This window comes from Molossus molossus, unplaced genomic scaffold (assembly GCF_014108415.1).
Source record: "Molossus molossus isolate mMolMol1 unplaced genomic scaffold, mMolMol1.p scaffold_m16_p_18, whole genome shotgun sequence".
Lineage (NCBI taxonomy): Eukaryota > Metazoa > Chordata > Mammalia > Chiroptera > Molossidae > Molossus > Molossus molossus.
Window position 1 is genome coordinate 68225161 of NW_023425353.1, and position 20068 is coordinate 68245228.

Genomic DNA, 20068 nt, shown 5'->3' on the forward strand with positions numbered 1-20068 from the left:
AACATGGGGAGAATGTTCATAGCTACTTTGAGTCCGTTTAAGGATTAAATGAACTAGTTTATATAAAGACTCCGCTGCGGTCCCTGGCGCCCACTAAGCGCTCCTGAATGTTGGCTGTCACCGTGAGCGACCAGCGCTCCCTCCAGAGGGGAGGGTCCAGGGGCCCCTGTGCTTACCTGGGGGCCCAGGCGCTCCCCGTCCTTCAGCCAGGTGTACCAGGGGCTGGGCTTCCCGCGAGCTCTGCATTCCCAGAACAGGCTGTCGTAGACGGACAGGTGTGTGTCCTGAATCTTTTGTTCCCATTCTGGAAAGGCTGTTCCGGAAAGAGAGAGAGCGACCATTTGGCAGGCCGGCCATTTCAGGCGCCGCGCCCCGGGCCAAGGCCAGCGGCACCGGAAGGCAGCGCGACCAGGTCCGGGGGCTCCGGGGCACGCAGGGGCTTCCGCGGGGGGCGACGCAAGTCACGTTGCAGACACCAGCGGGCCGAGGTGCACGTTGTCCTCAGCATGTCGCTGCTCCCGTTTCACGACGGGGCGTGTCGGAAGATGAGACCAGAGGGGGATGGCGCACTGAACATCAGCACACGGGCCCGTTCAGAAACTGACGCCAAGTCTGAACCCTTTGTGGGCAAAGACCACGGCTTCTGCCTGACCTGGATTAACGAGCGGGGGGGTATCCGTGTCGGACGTTAACTAAACTCCGTAGCTTGAAGCATACCCCCAATGTGAGCCCGTCGTATTGTAGTAAGGGGATCCCCATCCCCCCGTGGAAACCGTGGGGGGACTGAGAATGGGCGGAGTGATGTATCAGTTCAGCGCCTGACCTAGTCCTGGGCACGCATTTTCCGAAACCTATCTTTTAACCCGAGGAAGCTCTGCGTGGTGCTGAGGCCGAAAGCGCCTGGTCAGTGCGATTTAGGGGTACGGTCGTGCGATCCTTCGCTGTCACTCACGGAAGCAGCGGGGTATGAGTCAAAGGCCATGACACTGACTTGGTTGGGGGAGACCCACGTGCGGGGTGCAGGCTGCCCCCCGAGGGCGTGGGCAGGTGGACGGAGCCTGCGGGCGGAGGTCACTCAGCACCCGCACCCTGGAGCTGACAGAGGCTCTCTGTGAGATCTGGCTCCGCCCGCTGAGGTTTCTTCCCTGTACCATGACTGAAAATTATTTCTGCATCTTATCGTTATGAGAATTGTGTGACCTGGTTTGATGGAAACGTCTCTGCCAGGAACAGCAGCTGCAGAAGAGCGGGAGAGGGCGCTCCAGGATGGATGCCCCATGTGGAGGTACCTCCGCTTCTGCCTAACTCCTTGGTCGTAGCTTTGTCTACTTAGCAGAACAGTGAGAACCCCACTAACATCTCACCGAGGCTAGAAAACCGGGTGCCGCTCAGAAACGTCCAGCTGTCGCCTTATTATTGTATTTACAGAAGACGCTGGATTCCAAAGGCCTCCCTGTACGACGCAGGGGCCGTTGGGAAGAGTAAATGTTTACATGTAAACACGCATACAGGTCAGCACCGCTCCGCGGCAGGGAATGATCAGGAGGGAGTCGTGTTCTGTACACGAGACGGCAGTTTCATTCCGGGTTAAAATGGAAAACCCTGCAGGGAGTGGGGGCTGCTGTCACCAGGCTTGTTCCGCCGTCCCCCCAGGGCACCCGAGCCGCCCCTCCAGGTACGAGCAATACCTTAGGCTTCGCTAGTTATCAAAACATCCATTTTCCTCCAGCTGCTTTATCAATGATTAGCAACATGTCCCACGCCAACATCTCACAGAGAACAGCGTTTGGGGCCATGTCTAAACACGGTTTTTGAAAGTTCTCCAGTCCAGATATTTTAAATTGAAAAAAGAAGTTAAGAATATTTTAATAGCACCGAACCTTTTGATAATTGGGGGGGAGGGCGCTATTTTATAGTGTATTTGATGAAAAGAGGTGAATTGCATGCAAGAGTTGGATCTCGGCCTGGATACCAGGGGAAGTCCTGCAGACACCTTTCAGGTGATCTAGACCTTTGTCATCTCCCTAAAGCCCACGAGAGTGGCAACGGAGGCGGATGTTTTGAAATGCAGCATTGGGGTGTTCCGTTCCCTGCGTAGGAGCGGACACAATGCGGGAGCAGGGCAGGTGCCCCCAGACCCCTTCAGTGTGAGCCGGGCACATTCTCCGGCCTCTGTGATGAAGGGAGTCACAGGCCATGGCTGATGTTTTATGGGAAGCAAGTGGGTTCCACGGGGCTTTGCGGGGTCAACGTCTATGGCTTCCCCACGACACCGCTGGGCCCCGGCAGCATGGACCGGCCTGAGAGGGACCCGCAAGCCCGCCCCCCAGCCCGGGCCCCTGGCCTCCCTGTCGCCGAAACGTGCTAACGGCCTTCCCGTTCACGACAAAGGGCAGCCCAGCTGTGTTGCTTTCTGACACGCCGTCAGCTCACCGTAGAAGACGAGTTGACCCTTGGCCAGGTTCCTGCCCCGAAGGTTGCCCGCCGTGCACTCGTAGAACCCTTCATCTTCCTGTTGAAAGTTCGGGATTTCAAGGGTAGCCTGGGATTCGCTGTACTTGACCTTCCCTGGCAACGGGCTTCCGTCCAACCTCCTCCAACTAATGTCGGGGACTGGACTAAACAGTTACACTCATTAGAACGTGATCCGGCGCAGGCGCGTGATAACAGGGTAAACGAGAGTGTCCTCAAACACTGCTCTCAAGGAAACGATCCAATTAGTCCGGCACACGGGGCCAGCTCCCTGCTGCGCGGGCCGGCGCCAGCCACGCGCTCAGCACCGGGCGCTTCATTAAGGGGCGGCCGCGGGCAGGTCACGGGCAATGTTCAGAGAATAAATTGGTGAACATAACAGGCATGCTCTCTGCCCCCTCACTGCTGATGGTTTAGTGGAGGGACACACCGGAAACAATGCAGAACAATGTGTTTGTAAATTGCAGGAACAGAAACAGAGCTACGAGGCTGCAGAGTCAGGAGTGTCTCGGCTGAAACACGTGGTCAGGGCGTCCTCTGAAGGACGGGCACATCAGAGCGGGCTTTCTCTGTGTTGGCCTTGTCCCAAGACAATCATACCGATTTCTCTGAAGCTAAGGTGGCCCTAGCAGGCGACGGAAGATGTATGTGACGGGTGAGCTAGGTCCCCGGGGGGAGCAGCTTTGAAACGGGTCCCCGTGACTTGGGTGCCCCTGCTCTATGAGCCTCAGAAAGTGTGCTCATCACCCCATTTTATAAAAAGAAAAGCAACAATGTCATAAGAGGTGACTTTACATTGTCCCCTGTCTCCGGTTAGAATTTGTAGGGTTCCTTTATTTAGCGTAATAGCATATGTCTAATGGGAATGTAGCTTTCAATAGGTAAACTTCATGTCTAAATAAAGAGTGGATTAGGAATCTGTGGTTCAGAAGACCTCACTTTTGCAGGTATAACAGAAAGAAAAGCAGAATATAAATAAGATGACAAGACCCTATTCCCTAATACGCTGTCATTTATCAAACAGATCCCAGTCCACCTACGTTAACTTTCTTCCTTCCTCCTGCCAAGTGACCCTTCATTCCCTTCGAGACTGTCAGGTGATCTCCTTATACTCTAAACAGGTTTTAAATTAATAACAATAATAAGAAAGCCACGTGCAAAGCCGAACTCTCATCTCTGCAGAAACAGCAGTATTTTTCACGTTGACAGGCGTGAATCAGGAGGCACCTCTGACCACACGCAAAGTGGTGGACAAGAGTCTGCAGAGCTCGGGTGGTGACCCCGCTGCAGAGACTCGGCTGTGCTGACCCCGGAGAGGCCGCAAAGAGCAAGAAAACGGGGCGAGCCCCGGGGAGACCTGCCGGACGACTACGTCGAAGCTTCTGTGCAGGTCAGCGAGCTGTCGGTGTAGGAAGTCCTACAGGCACGCGGCGTGTTTGCAGGAAACACCCGGATCAATACTTGCCTTCCCCTACGGCTCCAGAGTCACCATGTGGGGACACAGACCTTGCGTCCTGACACACGTCCCGTCCTTGTGAAGAGCCTCTGTGCGTACCGCAGAGCGAGGTGCACGTCTTAGTGAGACGCATACTCCTGCCACCATTAACCTCACGTAACTGCTTTCTGTCCGTGTACTTTATGGAATACCAAACTACCAAAGTGAAAGGGAAGTTCTGCCCCGGCCGGTTTGGCTCAGCGGTTAGACCGTCGGCCCATGGACCAGAGAGTTGCGGGTTCGATTCAGGCCAAGGGCACGGACCTCGGTTGCGGTTCAGTCCCTGGCCTTGGTCGCGCAGTGTGGGAAGCAGCCAGTCGATGTGTCTCTCTCACATCGATGTTTCTCTCCCTCCCTCCCTCTCTATCTGAAGACACGTGGAAAAATATCCCTGGAAGAGGATTTAAGAAAAAGAAAAAGAAAGACTCCATTTCTGACCACATCTCCCTTCCCCAAAAGGCTCCAACTCCTCCCCCTTCTTTATTATTTCACAAACACGAGGTGGGCATGGAGCTGGGTACCAACCTCGGTAAAGAAAACCCGTCGGAAGCCAGGTTCTCAGGCGGTGTTTCCGGCCGCTGGATGAGGCCCTCACGGACCTCGGCTTCCCGAGGGTCGGCCAGAAACAGGCTCCCCACCGTGGTGAAATGGGACCAGACAATACAAGCACAGCTCCCTCCCTCCCTCCCTTCCCCACCTCTCTGTTTCTTGCCTCTTTAATAAGCTCCCCATCAACCAGGACACGCCCCCTGCTCTGGTCTACTCATCTGATCCAAGGCAGGGATGCACTGGTTACCCTCTGGCCTAGCTCGCCTTCACTGGCAGCTAGACCGAAGTCTGCAGACTGCAGCAGAACCGTGCCACAAGCCCGTGCTTTCGCCCCATAAATAGAATTCTCATTACTGCTGCCATTTGAGGACGCTTCTATTTCGCGCCTGGATTTCTTAAACCTCATTATCCAGGGCTTAAATCGCCACCATACACGGTCTTAAGTAGAAACGGGTACAGCGAGCCCATGTCCTAAGATGCTTATATTGGGATTATTCTGAACTTGAACCTCATTTCAGAAAATCCTGCCTGTGGCCATTTTTCATCGAGGAGACTGACGCGGAGGAAGAAAGCAGTGAGGAGCCTTTGTTGAAATGGCCGACGGCTCAGCCAGCCACCTCCCTTCCCCCGACTTGCAATGTGCATGCACCGAGCTGGGGACAGCGGACCGTCCTGTGGGAGACAATAGGGCCCGGTCCGTGGGTCTGCAGAAAAGCAGTCTCACTGTGCAGAGGGGAAACGTGTGTGCTGGGGTGTCTGAGTGTCGCCGGGATGCGGGAGGCGGGCCGTGTCCACCGAGGGTCCCCCCGGAAACAGTCTAGGGTCCTAGTCCGCTCCTCCCCTAGCAGCGGCGGCCGCGTGTGGAGAGCCACACTGTCTTTGTGAGGGTCCTGCCTGCTTCCCAAGAGGAGGAGGGGAGCAAACATCCTGAGGGCGTGACGTTCGACCCTACATTGCGTATTGCCATGACTATCAAATGGGGACGGGACAGTTCCTCCTGTCCAGAGACTCCCCAAGAATTCTGCCATTTCCTATGCCTTTGAACCCAAGTAAGATACCCTAGCAGTTCATTAGCCTGTCCACAACCTCTCCTTCCCCTTTAAGGCGTGAAAGACTAAAATGAAGTTTACTTCGCAATGGACGTTGTGTTGAGAATCGACGGTTCCCAGTGCAGCTACAAAACCAGGTGCTCGGCAGCCCTCCAGGCGTGTCCCCAAGCAGGGGCCGTACGTCTGCGCCTGGTCACTGGCCTGCTAAACGGCCTGGCTCTAACCACCCTGCCGCAGCCCAGCTCCGTGATCCTGCCTGATCCCCAAGTTCTCCGAGTTTTCTCTGCTCTGTAACGGCCGTAACCACCACCACGACAATCATGACCGTGGGGTCGTTGGGAATCGTGAAGAAGACAGTGCTTGGCACAAAGTAAGTGCTCAGTAAAAATCCTCCCCAGCCTTCTCCTTCCCTGTCCTTCCTGTCTGCCCTCCGCCCTCCCTGCTGACCTGGGCACTGGCCCAGCTCCTCACTCCCTCCGCTGGTCTCCCCAGAAGCCGTGAGTCGGGGGGAACTTGCTGGAGGCCACTGTCCAGCCCCGCCTGGGACTGTCTGCCACTTCGCACACAACGTAGCCGTGAGTAAACACCTCCCCCACCACGTGAGTCCCACGCTGGCCGAGGCAGGGGGAGCTCGAGTCTGCACCCCTGGGGTTCGTAGGGCTCCCCTCAGCTCAGCCCCAGCCACGAAGTCTCACGTGTAAAGAAATCAAGGAGCACTGAGCACGGCGATGGGCATCCGCTCTGCTGACCGCACCTGCCCCTGACTGAGCACCAGCTGCCCCAGCACTGTCCTGGGTGCGTCACGAGCCACAGAAGACAGACATGGGGCGATTGCATCACCGGGGGGGACGAGGGGCGTTTGGGTAACGGGCCCCACGTCACCCAGAAGTGAAAAGACGGGGTCCGAGCCATAGTCTGTCTTTCCGTGGAGAGTGAGCTCCCAGCTGTCACCCCGGCAGCCCCTGCACAGACCAGCCAGCTCGGGTCGTGGACAGTGTGCTCAGGAAGCATTTCCCAGCGAGCTCACGTGTTCCACCACCGAGGGTGGTTCTTCGTGTTTGTTAGTCCTCACTGGGGGACGTTTTCCATTGATTTTTAGAGAAAGTGGAAGGGAGGGAGGGAGGAAGGGAGGGAGAAAGAGGAACATCAGTCTGAGAGAGACACATCGACTGGTTGCCTCCCGCAGGACCCGACCAGGGCTGGGGACGAACTGCAACCGAGGTATGTGCCCTTGGCCGGAATCCAACCTGCAACTCTGCGGTCCTTGGTCCTTGGGCCGACGCTCTAACTGCTGAGCCAAACCGGCCAGGGCTAGAGTTCCTTTTGCTAAGGACCAGAGGGTGAAGTCATAGAGTTTTTTTTTTTTTTAAAAACATATTAAGATGCCTCCAAATTTTTTTTTTAATGTTTTTTGCCCTTGCTGGTTTAGAGTCTTGGCTCGCAGACCAAAGAGTTACGGGTTCGATTTCAGTCAGGGGCACGTACCTGGGTTGTGGTTCAGTCTCCGGCCCCGTTCAGGGTCGTGTGTGAGGCAGCCGGTCAATGTGTCTCCCTCACGTCGATGTTTCTCTCTTCCTCCCTCCCACTCTATCTGAAGATAAATGGAAAAATATCCTTGGGTGAGGATTTTAAAAAGTAATCACATCAATAAATATGTTGTTACTGATTTTTGAGAGGGAGAGGGAGGCAGAGGGAGAAACGTCGATGTGAGAGAGAAGCATCGACTGGCCACCTCTTGCACGCCCCTCACTGGGGACTGAACCCAAAACCCAGGCAGGTGCCCTGACCGGGAATCAAGCTGGGACCTCTCGGTCTGTGGGACGACGCTCAGTCCACTGAGCCACACCGGCCGGCAATGAGCCTCCAAATTCGAATACAGGTTCTAGGCACGGGTCCCGTGGTCAGCTGGGAAAAAGGCAAATGACTCCATTTCCTGCAGCTCAGGTCCAACTTGGACGTGAGGTCTGTGTCTCCTGCAGGCTGACGGCTTAGCAAGTGGACGGGCAGGTCCCCCGGGAAGGTGGTGATGACGGGCACAGCGCTCTCTCCAGTGTGTACACGTTCTTCTTGGGGGATTTCTGCAGCCTTCGATTAGTTCAAGTTTAGAAACAGCCCTGCACAATCCCAAGTTATGTTTCTGAAATAGAAGGCTGAAAGGATGTCTGGTGTTGGCTTCAGAGTGAACGTTGAAGGGAGGTCCCTGGTGGGCGGGGTCCCTGGTAGGCGAGGTCCCTGGTAGGCGGGTTCCCTGGAAGGCGGGGTCCCTGGTAGGCGGGTTCCCTGGAAGGCGGGGTCCCTGGTAGGTGAGGTCCCTGGTAGGCGGGGTCCCTGGAAGGCGGGGTCCCTGGTAGGCGGGGTCCCTGGTAGGCGGGGTCCCTGGTAGGCGGGGTCTCTGGTAGGCGTGGTTTCTGGAAGGCGGGGTCCCTGGTAGGCACGGTCCCTGGAAGGCGGGGTCCCTGGTCTTTGGAGGTGGCCCCTCTGCAGCTCTCCTCTGGCGAAACCTGGCAACGCATTGCTCAAACCTCCGCATAGCGCCTTCCTTTCCCCCACAACCCGAATTTGCTCAAACTGTGCCGAGACGTTCCCACGGCCGTGAGAATATTCCTCCCGTCATCGGTCGCGAGAACGAGAACCCGACACACGAGGGAACGAAGGGCCCGCCAGAAGGAGCTGATCCGATCGTGGGTGCCCGGCGGGGGCGACAGAGGCCGGAGACCCATCGTGACCCGCGGGCGCCCGAGGGGCAGGAGAGGAGCAGGCAGACCCCACGCAGGAGCGCCCGGTGGACGGCATCCGCGTGGCACCGTGTGGCTGAGCGCTGAGTGCCACGCGCCCACCTCTCCAGAGCATCCACGTGGAAGGGCGGACGACGGCAGCGACCGTGGACGATTCGGACGGGAGATGCTCCGGCCACTAACGAAGACGGGCGCCAGCGCTGTCAGTCACCTGACGGCGTCGCGACCACCGTGTGATGTGACGGAGAGAGCCGTGAGCCCCGTCATCTCCCCAGCCCGTCACTTCAGTCCAAACACAAGGAAGACGGGGGGCGGACTCCCTCCAAGAAAACTGCCCCGCGCTCCTCGGAACTGTCAGGCCCTGCAAAGAAGCCGGAGACCTCGGACAGCCAGCGAGACCCGGGAGGCGAGCACACGCGACGTGCCGGGGTCCGTGCCCGAACGAAACCTTGGAACTGAAGGAAGACGGTGGGAAGGAAACCAGTACATTTGAGTGACGCGTGGGCTCTGTTAACACGGCCGTGTTCACGCTGTGCACGCATTTGTGCCGCACCGGTGTGAGAAGTTAGGGTTCGGGGCAACCGCGGGCTGCGTGGGGTTTTACTGGGCTATCTGCTCAACTTCTCTGTTTGAGAAGGGCTATTTAAAAGTCTGTTGGTGGCCCTGGCCAGTTTGGCTCAGCGGTTAGAGCGTCGGCCTGCGGTCTGGAGAGACCCGGGTTCGGTTCCCGCTAAGGGCACGTACCTCGGTTGCAGTTTGTCCCCGGCCCTGGTTGGTCGTGCGGGTGGCAGCCACTCGATGTGCCCCTTTCACGTCGATGTTTCTCTCTCTCTCTCTCCCTCTCTCTCCCTCCCACTCTATCTGAACAAAAAATGGAAAAATGTCCTCGGGTGAGGATAGAAAAAAAAAAAAGTCTGTTGGTGGAAGGGGACAAAAGGAAGCAAGAATCTCCTATTTCTCAGAGAGACAAAGGACCCTCAACCTAAACTTAGCTCTGCCGAAGGAACCGAGAGGGGCCCCTCTGATCTGAACTCAAGAGGGGCCGCCTGGGGAACAGGCAACCAGAGACGCCCCCAGGGCAGGTACCCTTGGATCTCCCTGCACCGAGCATCTGTAGGACGAGCAGGCCCCCGGAAACCCTTCGAAAGCACGCGTTGTTACATGAACCCCACCTTCCCCGGCTCCCCGGGGTCTTTGTGTCATCGTTGTCTCCCCAGGGTCTAGTCTGGTGCCTGCCCCTTGGGGCAGTCCTTACGACTGACGAACTGAATACACGAACATGGAGGAACTGACGATGGAACGAGATCTCCGATGGATATTTGCCGAGTTCATAAACATCTCGCGCTCATTTGCCCAGTGAGGGAGGGAGGGGAGGTGAATATTCCCTATAAAGTTTCAACACGGAATGTGAAACAAATCCACGCTGGGCAAGTGCGCAAGGGCTGTATTCGCACCAAAGCGCTGTGCGGACACCCGGCCTCGCTCCGTGTTCCCTTCTGCGACCTCGGCCAAAGCAGCTGAGCCCGTAGAAGAGCCCACAGTTTCAGTACGTGGACATGATGCCACAATTAATACAACTCTTACCATTTTTGACTCTTATGGACCGGAATTTCTGGTAGGCAATTAGGTAAACTTATGGTATTTCCAGTCCTTACAAAAACCCTGCTCTATCTGTCCATCATCTCTCTCTCTCTATCTATGGATCTATCTATCTGGATCGATCTATCTAGCTAGCTATCTACCTATCATCCATTTAATCTTAGCCTTGGTTTGACACATAAGAAAACCCGCCACAGTCTCCCAGGGGCACTGTGAGCTCAGAGTTCACACTCGACCCAGGCAGAGCGTCTCCCCGAGATGTTAGGGGTGCGGAGCATTGTGCCCTGGGCGGGGTGAAGGGTTAATGTCCTCACTGTCTCAAAGACAGACCTGAGGATCTCAGTTCTCAGACCTACATGCATGGTCAGCAGAGGGGACAGTCTCTGGAACTCACTGTGCTATCTGATGCCAGGCAGCACATCGGGACCAACCGCGAAGCGATTCATTGCCAGGAGTTTAAACCTTGGGTTCAGTGTACAGTCCGGGCAGGTGGGGCCACCAAGCCTGGGACACATCCGCTCTCTACCCGTCCAACACTATGATGGGGGAGAAAAGCCAAAGGACCGTTTATTTTTACTTATTTATTTTACCCTCACCCGAGGACATTTTTGCATTTATCTTCCGATAGAGCAGGAGGGAGAGAGGGGGGAAGAGAGAGACAAACATCAACATGAGAGAGACTCATCGAATGGCTGCCACCCACATGACCCCAACTGGGGCTGGGGACAAACAGCAACCAAGGTACGTGCCCTTAGCGGGAACTGAACCTGGGACTCTCTGGTCCGCAGGCCGACGCTCTAACCGTTGAGCCAAACCAACCAGGGCATAAACGACTATTTAAATATTCAAACAGGACATCTTAAGGTACCACGCAGATTATTTTAAACTAATTGCTAAAGGCCAAAAAGTCTGAGTGTACCTGGTTTTATCAGTGACACTGCCGTCCCCTGAGTGCCCTGCGCCCAGGCCGCAGGGATGCCCACGCGTGAGAGAGGAAGAGCAACATCGCTCAGCTGCTCCGTCGCCGGAAAGTTCTGGAACACCTAGAAACACCTTGGTGCGACTTCAGATTTACTGCTCGACATTAATAGCCAAGCTGGGTATCTTCCCCGCCGTAAATTAGGAACACATAAATAAGACGCACGCGCATACATAAATACAGCCCTCGCGCGGAGGCGCCGCAGCCGAACTCGGGCTGCTCGCATTTCATTTACGTTCCGCGGCACCGACAGCAAAGTTCCTAAATTAAGGGCAAAAAGAAAAGAAAATATGCTCGGTTGTTTGCCCGGGCGGCGGAAGAGTTACGAGGGGCCCCGGTTTAATTTCTTCTCCGGGAGCCGGGGCCTGTATTTCCTTCCAAGGAGACACAGGGGTGTCAGTCAGCCAGCCTGCGTCCTGCGCCGGCACAGCCCGCACACCCCGCTCTCGGGGGTCTCACCGAGATCACTCAGCTGCCATCGGAGGGTCTGCGTGTCACACGCACCAGCAGGGCTGGAGCTCGGCCTGTGAGCACGGCAGCTCTGAACCCAGCCCGGGAAGGAGGTCAGCTCCGGAAGGGAGAGGAAGCTCGGGCAGGACCTGCGGTTTGGTCACAGTGGCCTGTGGGCCATGGGCCTGCGCTGGTTAAGACGGTTGGAGTCAGTGAGGAGACGCTCCAGCTGGCCTGCCCGCAGGGTCGCAGGTGCGTCCTAGGCTGCCGGCCCCGGGCTGGGTTTTCTCTCCTTTATACCAGGTGTGTGGGGGCAGCTGTGGGCCCACACACCAGTGGGGGAGGGGCTCCTCAATGGCCCTCTTTGATTTTTGCAAATGTGTATTTCTTCTTACAAAACAGCTTGAGCCCAGCCGGCGTGTCTCAGTGGTTGAGCGTCCACCCTGCACCAAGAGGTCGCCAGTTCGATTCCCGGTCAGGACACACCCCAGGTTGTAGGCTGATCCCCAGTGGGGGGCGTGCAGGAGGCGGCCAGTCGATGTTCTCTCTCATCGATGTTTCTTCCATCTCTCTCTCCCTCTCCCTTCCTCTCTCTCTAAAATCAATAAAGGAAAAAAACACAGCTTGAATTTTAAAAAGGTTATCTATGGAAAATTCTAAAAATTCAAACGTACTGGTGGCTGACATATCAGTAATTACAGAGAATCTAAATAGAAAAGTGCCCATGACTCCCCAGATAAACTCTCAGACACGCAGCTGAGTGTGCTCAAGCCTTCCGCCCGAAGACATCCCCAGAACCGAGGCTCCTGGGTCGCACCGGGGAATTATCTACAGGCCGGAAAGGGATCGGACGTAAATCCAGCAGCCGTGGGCCTGAGCTGTGAAGCCCGAATCTGTGAGATTTAGATTTGAACTCAGATCTGCACGTTATGTTCCTCAAGCAACTGCATTTCTCTAAACACCACCGCGTGCACCTTGAACACCGGCACGGAGACCAGACCCGGCGTCCAGTTACGTTGGAGCAACGGGCTGCGTCGACCCTCCTGCTGGGAACGTCAGGAAACTGGACCAATACGTGGAAACTGACCCGACTCCAGAAAGGCAGCCGTGGGCAGCACAGATCCATGGCCCCTGGACGGGGCTGCGGTGCCCTGGTTTCCTGCCCAGAGGCTGCGGGGCAGGAGGCCCCGGGCCATGGCCGCGTCCTGAGTGAGAAGACACAGGACAGGGGCTGGGATGGCGGGTCTTGGAGAGGACAGGGCACTGCGGACAGAACGAGCCCCCACCTCTGCCCAGGTCCCGTGTGGCCAAGCAGAGACCAGCTCTCCGAGCTCAGACAGCGATGCCCCCCCCCCCCACCCCGCCGGGGAGGCTGGTGAGCAGGGGGAGGCTCAGGAGAGGTGCATCTCGGCCGTCAACGGGCCGCAGTCTGACATGACTCCAGCTCTGCTCGAAGGAAGCTCACAGGCCCCGGGAGGGCCACCCAGACTCCCAGTGTCTTAACTCCGATCAGTGAACCCTCACACCTCAAATAAATATGCCACAGGCCAGCGTTCAGGCACGTAACGTCTGTGTCCACAATTCAACCTAAAGTGACTGCATACCCTAAAAAGCGTACAAATGAGAAACACGGTCAGGAGAAAAAGCAGGCAACAGAAACAGACCCGTAAGCGGCAGAGGTGAGGGACTGAGCCAGCGAGGACTCTCTCGTCCCCAGAGGGGCCCCTGTAGCAGAGCAGGGGTCACAGCAGACCTCAGATGCCGATGGACAGAGCCTCGAGCGAAACCCAAACACGGCAGGGAGACAACCCACCGAGAGCCCAGGAAATGTGACGGCAGACAGGAAACACGGCCCAAGTCTTCGCTGCACGGGCCTGCAACCTCACTGTAAAATCTCGTTACCTCCGGTCCTTCTCCCTGATACAGCACGTCGAGGTTTCAACAAAAACCCCAGGTCTGTTCAAAGGCACAGTCTGCAGAGGCTAAGCGCGCACTGGAACGAGAGTCAAACGCGGCAAACATTCTGGGGTTATCGGGCTGCGAGTTTGAAATGACTCGGATGAACACGCTAAGGGCTCCTGTGGAGAAGGCCGGCCCCTCGCGGGAACGGTGACAGATGTGAACACAGAGGACCCGCAGGCAACGCCAGAAGAAACCACGGTCACGCCGACGAGCACGCCTTCCGTAGGCTCACCAGTGGGCTGAACACAGCGGAGGGAAGAGAGAACTCGAAGGACTATCGATGGAAACCGCCCGAACACAAAAAAGAATGCAAACAACCACAAAAAAAGGAAAAAGAACCGAGCACCCCAGAACGGGGGGCCAGTTCGAATGTGCAATGGATGTCTGTTGGGGATCCCAGCAGCACAGCGAGAGAAATGAGCAGGAGAAACATTTGGAGCCGGGGATCTTCCAGAATTAACGACGGCTACTGAGCCGCAGAGCTTGGAAACCCAGAGAACACCAAGCGAGGTCAGTACCAAACTCACGTACACATTCAAGAGCAGGAACACCCGTGGGGTCCGGGGTCTGTCTGTGCTGCATTCCACAGACATGTGGCAAAAGCCAGGCAAGGGTCAGAACGGCCGGAGGCCCCACAGTGAAAGACTTCATAGACGTGGCCCACACCTGTCTTTATTTCTGTTTTCTCCCTCTTATCCACCTACTGGTTTATCGAACTATACAAACCTTCGCTTAATGAAAGCACAGTTTATCGCATACACAGTCCTCTTGCTGTTTAGCAAAAGGGTTTAGAAACATTGTTACTTACAAAAAAAAAAAAAAAGAACGTTGATGCCATTCTTCCCTGAATCAAGGAGGTTTTCCGTTCCTCGGATATCTTACACAGACGGCAGCACCGTGATCCAGAGACCGGAATGGATTTGGACAAAGCGGGCTCCGTATTTGGGGAAAAAAAGAAGTAACGCCAGATGCTGCAGAGCGATATTTCTGGAGGACGTGTCAGAGAACGTGATTCATGATGGTCTTTCCAAGACATTCTGCAGTGAGTCTACACCTCCCGGTTATAATTTACAAAGCTAGAAGTTTGATTTTATCTTCAGGTTGTTAATTATGACGATGGCATAAATTTCTAGGTATTGTGTTATTTTCTGTGTCTTCTTAATTCTGCACATGTAGAAAAGTTGGTACAGTATTTGGTAAATGTCAGATCCTATAATGGGCTAAAAAGCATTTTCAGTAGCTTCGCAATGTTTCCACTACCATGCGATTTATTTTCTGAGCTCCTGGTAAGCAGGTAGAAAAATGCTTCATGCCAGCAGCTCCCGTTTGTACAGTATCTTCCAAAGTAGCCAAAGTGTTTTCACACGCAGTGTGTTCATCTGAAGAAATGAGAACCGTGTCCGCACGCCAGTGACTCAAACATGTTCCTTGCACGGGGCGTGTGAGCACCATCTCGGGCCCCTGGACGCTGGGGTTTGCCTTCTAGCCCCGAGGATTTCCAGTTCCGTGTCAATAACCTAAGGTAACGGACATGATCCCAACATGTGGTGTATATTTCATTAAGTCCGTGATTTTCTTGACTAGTTTTTATAAAGTGCAGTTCAGTACTTCTCATCATTGTCCCCTTCTTTTTAAACTTTATCTTATGAGCAAAAGTTTTATTATGTACGGACTTGACAATGGACTTACAATTTATCAATCATGTGTTTTTTTTATACATACACATCAGATTCACCATTTTGAGAGTTTTGAATTATTTTTTTCCTACCTCCAATTTTTGTGGATCAAATATTGCGAATCCTGATTTTATCATCGAGTGTAAGCACGCCCACAGGTTAAGCTCATACACTTCACTGTATACAGCTCTGTTGGCCTTCAGTGTTCAGCGCGTTGATTGTTTCCATCATCGTGAGGTTAGGGGGCGATGCGAGATGGTTTTAGTTCTCACTTCTCCACGAGAGCGTTCAAGGCGGAGCCTCGTGGCCTCGTGGCCTCGCTTCCTCCAGGGACGTCAGTGCATTCTCAGAGTGCGCCCGTGGGCGCTCGGAGGAGGAGTGAATGACGTCCTGCCTCTGCCTCGTTCCTTCCTCCCTAGCCCCTCAATTTCACAGTGAGCTGCACTAAGAAGGGGTGGGATCTATAGCAATGTCCCGAGTGGCAAAACATGCCCCCAGAATTCAGGCTCTCATTACTTATCACCCGTCTGTCTCAATGCATGGCATACATGTTTGTGCGTGTGTGTGCATGTGTGTGTGTGTGCATGTGCGTGGGTTTGTGTGTATGTACATGTGTGTGTGCATGTTTGCATGCACATGTGTGTTTGCTTGCATGTGTGTGGGTGGGTGTGTACATGCATGTATCTGAGTGAATTGTGTATGTATTTTAATGCATGTGTGTATGCGTGTTGCATGTGTGTGCATTTGTGTATATGTGCATGTGCATGTAATTGAGTAAATGTGTGCATGCATTTGAGTGTGTGTGTGTGTATGTGCGTGTGTGCATGTGCATATACTTGAATGCATGTGTGTAGATGTGTGTGAATGTGTCCGTGTGTGTGTGTGTGTGGATGTGTGTGCGTGTGTGCAGAGGAGAAAATGTGGTAAATATTTACACTTGGTCAATTCAAGAGAAAGCTCACGTGATTGACATGATTACCCAGGTACTACTCTTTCAACATTTCTGTGTGTTTGAAGCTTTTAGAAATAAAATGTAGAAATAAAGTTATGAAATCTGAAGTGTGAGCCGTTCAGACCATCTGAATGAACTAAGTGGTCCCCTCATCTGCAGGTCTTTCTCCCCGAGGCCTGGCGCTGTTGCTGCTGCTGCAGAGAGGACAGGGAAGGACCGAGCTCACCTCCTTCTCTGAGACGAGGGTTTCTAGATGCCACCCCACCGACGCAGACACTGGGCATCTGGGCTCGGACCGCACGGTGAACGCTTCCTGCCTCGGTGCCCAGTGGTGCTGGTTTCTCGTGTGTTGTCCTCTGTGATCCCCAAACAAATACAGAAAGTGGATGAGGACAGGGAACTCCACGGAGGTCGGCCGGCATGTCTGCTCACCGTCTCGTGAACGGAGACGACGAGGTCCAACCTGCCCGCCCCGACTTTGAGAGCAGTCATCTGAAACATTACTCAAAATTTCAAGATTCAGAACTAAACAGGCGGTGGGACGAGGTCCTCCCTCCTGACTTCCTCACGGACACTGACACTGACCAGGTTGCTCATTTGGTCTGGGCCTCGACTTCGCGGCACAGAACTGTGACCTGCCCCTCACCCTCGGGGGCGGCCCGCATCGTGCACATCCTCGGCTGTGCACAGTGAGCACGGGATTCATCTGTGTGGGGTTCCTGAGAACTAGCCTTAATGATTAGAAAAACATTTTTGTTGTTGTTAATCCTCACTCAAGGATTTTTCCAGTGATTTTTTTTTTTTTATCCTCACCTGAGGACATTTATCTTCAGAGAGAGCAGGAGGGAGAGAGGGAGGAAGAGAGAAAGAGAAACATTGATGTGAGAGAGACACATCGAGTGGCTGCCACCCACACAACCCCAACCGGCCCAAGGACAAACTGCAACCGAGGTACGTGCCCTTAGCAGGAACCGAACCCGGGACTCTCTGGTCCGCGGGCCGATGCTTTAACCCCTGAGCCAAACCGGCCAGGAGAGAGGGAGAGAGAGAGAAACATCGATGTGAGAGAGACACATTGACTGGTTGTTTTCTGCATGACTCTGACCAGCACCAGGAATCAAACCTGCAACCCACGTACGTGCCCTTGGCTGGAATTGAACCCGAGACCCTTTGGTTCTCTGGCCAACATCCTAACTGCTGAGCCAAACTAGCCAGGGCAAGCCTGAATAATTTTTAATTACTTATTATGCATGAGTATTTTTTAAATTTCAGGAATTCACATTTCCTGATGTTCAATATGGTAGAATAAGCTATTGATATTCTTTTCAGATGCTATTTTTCACTAGTTTTTCTTTTTTGAAATGAATCATCTAATTTCAAAGTAGTTTTCTGACAAACATTTTACGTGTGTGTAGTAACTTTACATTCTGAGAAAGCTTGAAAAGCTCATGACATCTTTCACGTAGCAAACAGATGAAAGCAGACATGAAGTCCCCGGTTCTCACTTTCTGAAGGGCATCAATCAATAATTAATCACCGAGGAAATACTGTGGGACCAGCACTAAATGAAAATAAAGCAGGGTCTCCTAAATACATGAAAAATAAATAACCCGAGAAGTGTAAAGATGTACGGGATCCACATGCAGAAGGGAGCCGAGAAGATGTTTCCACCCGCACTGTGGGCGGCTCACTGTCTAACAAGCACGAGACGAGGGCTCTGAAGGTGTTTTCCGCGGTCTGGACTGGAGACCACAGTTCCCAGTACGATGACCACCTTCGGAGTGGACTCTGCCTTCAGAGGGAGGCCTCAAGGCTGAGGGGCAGGGTCTGCTCCGCCCAGTGTCCTATAGACCAGAGTCGCTCCTGCCTGGGAGCTTGTGAGAAAGAGAAGCTGACCTCACCCTACACCCAAGCATCTCGAGAGGACGTCGCCCGGGTCCCTGTGCACACTCACGTTATAAATGCCGGATCTAGTCTGCCTGACTCTCTGTCTTGGGGCCCTGGTGTGCAAGGCACAAACGTGAAGTTTTCATCCCCCCAACGGTGAAGAAAGGCGTCGGAATGGTACAGGCAGAACAGCAGGTGTTTGGTGGCCTGTTGGTGGGCAGACAGTTATCTGAATCTCACCGAACACCTCCTCCGCAGGGAGGGCTGCCTCCGCTCTAATTGTCCACTGTGAACATAGCTCTTAATTAGCCTTATTTTGGAGACTGCAATGCAGAGTTTTTGTGTGCAATTATTGCTGATTAATTAAGTCAGGGGCCCCGTGGGCGGCGAGCCTGCGGGTGTGGGACAGGAGGTGGGAAGGGGTGTGGACGGCTCGGTGACTTGGCCACATCTCACAAGGTCCTTGCAGCCAGAGGGGTCAAGCAACAGGCAACACCAGCAATGAGGGGAGACCTGCAGCCCCAATCATTTCCAGAGTATTAGGCATTTTACTTAAATTCCAATCAGAAATTTCCACTTTTCCCCGCATTTGAAATCTGTTTGGCCGGTTACCTTAGAGCAATGTTTGAATAACACAACATTCTGTTTTGGTTGTTTCCAGATTAAAACAGTGGAAAACAAAAGAGACAAAACAACCTTACTTTCCGAGGGCAAAGCACTCCAGCTGTGCGCGGGACCCCTGGGCCGTGGGGAGCGTGTCCGGGAAGCGCACCTCGATCTTGGGTTCGTACTCCCCCATTGCACCTGGGAAACAGCAGAGAGGTCGCTGGAGGAGGGACGTTGGCTGTGCAGTCCCGCTCATGAACACAATCGGCTTCTTTTGTCCTTCAGTGACCAGCGGTTTTCTGTACACTGAGGAGCGACCGGGAGCAAGCAGAGGCCATGACACAGTTTAAGGGTCCGGGCTGCCCCTCTCCCCTGAGAGCAAACGTCCAGGACAGATCAGAGTGTCAGACAAAGGGGCCCCCCTCACCCTGTGTTCCACAGCAGCGTCCTAAGGAGAACAATTGCCACCAATTAAGAACTGAACACACACGCCCAGCGAGTGTGGCTCAGTGGTTGAGCGTCAACCCTGCACCAGGAGGTCCTGGTTCGATTCCCGGTCAGGGCACATGCCCAGGTTGTGGGCCTGATCCCCAGTGGGGGGCGTGCAGGAGGCGGCCAGTCGATGTTCTCTCTCATCGATGTTTCCATCTCTCTCTCCCTCTCCCTTCCTCTCTCTCTAAAATCAATTAAAAAAAAAAAGAACTAAACACGCCCGGTATCTAAAATGTTTCTGGGTTAACTCGGAAGTTTCTCATTAGAGACACCCAGGTCTGCCACCCGTCGGGGAACTCATGGGCCAGTGGGCTCAGAAGCAGAGAAATGTCCAGTAAACAGGGGCAGTGGTCAGAGGCAGCGCCTCTCCGTCCAAAAGGCCAGTATTTCCGCAACTAACCCTATGAAGTTACCACGCTCGTTGGGATAAACAAAGATGCCCATCTGCTTGTGTCCCTTTATGAAGGTGTTTCACTGCTAAAAAGTTTGCTGTACGCGTGTAACACGTCTTTTTCCAGTTTTAAGTGTCCATCCAGGAGCTGGGGACACTGGAAAAGCCGAGAAAGGGACTGCAGTCTGGTCACTGGGCAGATGCCCCCTGCCAGGGACCTGGGACCTGGGACCGTGTCTCCGGGCGGGCCTCCTTAGCTTAATTAATTTAACCAATGGTTAGTGGAGGTTCTTTAATTTTTTATTATCTTTTTACTTATACCAAACACCAGAGTCATATATTCCTGAGATGAATGGTTATTGCTGGCCCGTGTAATTGCACTAAAGGCCAAAATTGCAAAATGTGTAGAAATAGAAACGCCTCCTTTTTAAGACCTCGATGACACCGAGCCAAAGGCCACGGTGGGGGGCCCGAGTACCACGCTATTCAACTACCCGGGGGGCTCTGATATTTCCCTTTTCCGGACAGCTGGTGTTTCCTGAGTGACCAGTTCTCCTGCGCATGGCGCTCTGGCCTCTTGTTCCCATCAGTGTCGAAGGGAGAGGAGCCGGGAGGTGATGGGCTCGGACAGGAAGTGGAGCAGAGAGCAAACAGAACGACGTGGGAAGCCATGTGGAGGTGGGAGCCCTCCGGCCAGAACGGGCGCCCCCTGCAGGGAGAGGCTGGACCCCGGACACGACCGTCCAGCTGTGGCCACACTCTGAATGAGACCAC

At 54.2% G+C, this 20068-nt stretch overlaps 1 protein-coding gene across 1 annotated transcript in view; it reads right to left on the bottom strand.

Moving 5' to 3' along the window:
* The window catches only part of LOC118632988 (contactin-6-like), a 149322-nt gene that overhangs the window by 62315 nt on the left and 66939 nt on the right, over window positions 1-20068 (bottom strand). Inside the window, 3 exon segments of the mRNA XM_036266329.1 lie at window positions 177-313; window positions 2434-2618; window positions 18507-18609. Coding sequence (XP_036122222.1) covers window positions 177-313; window positions 2434-2618; window positions 18507-18609 — 425 coding nt within the window.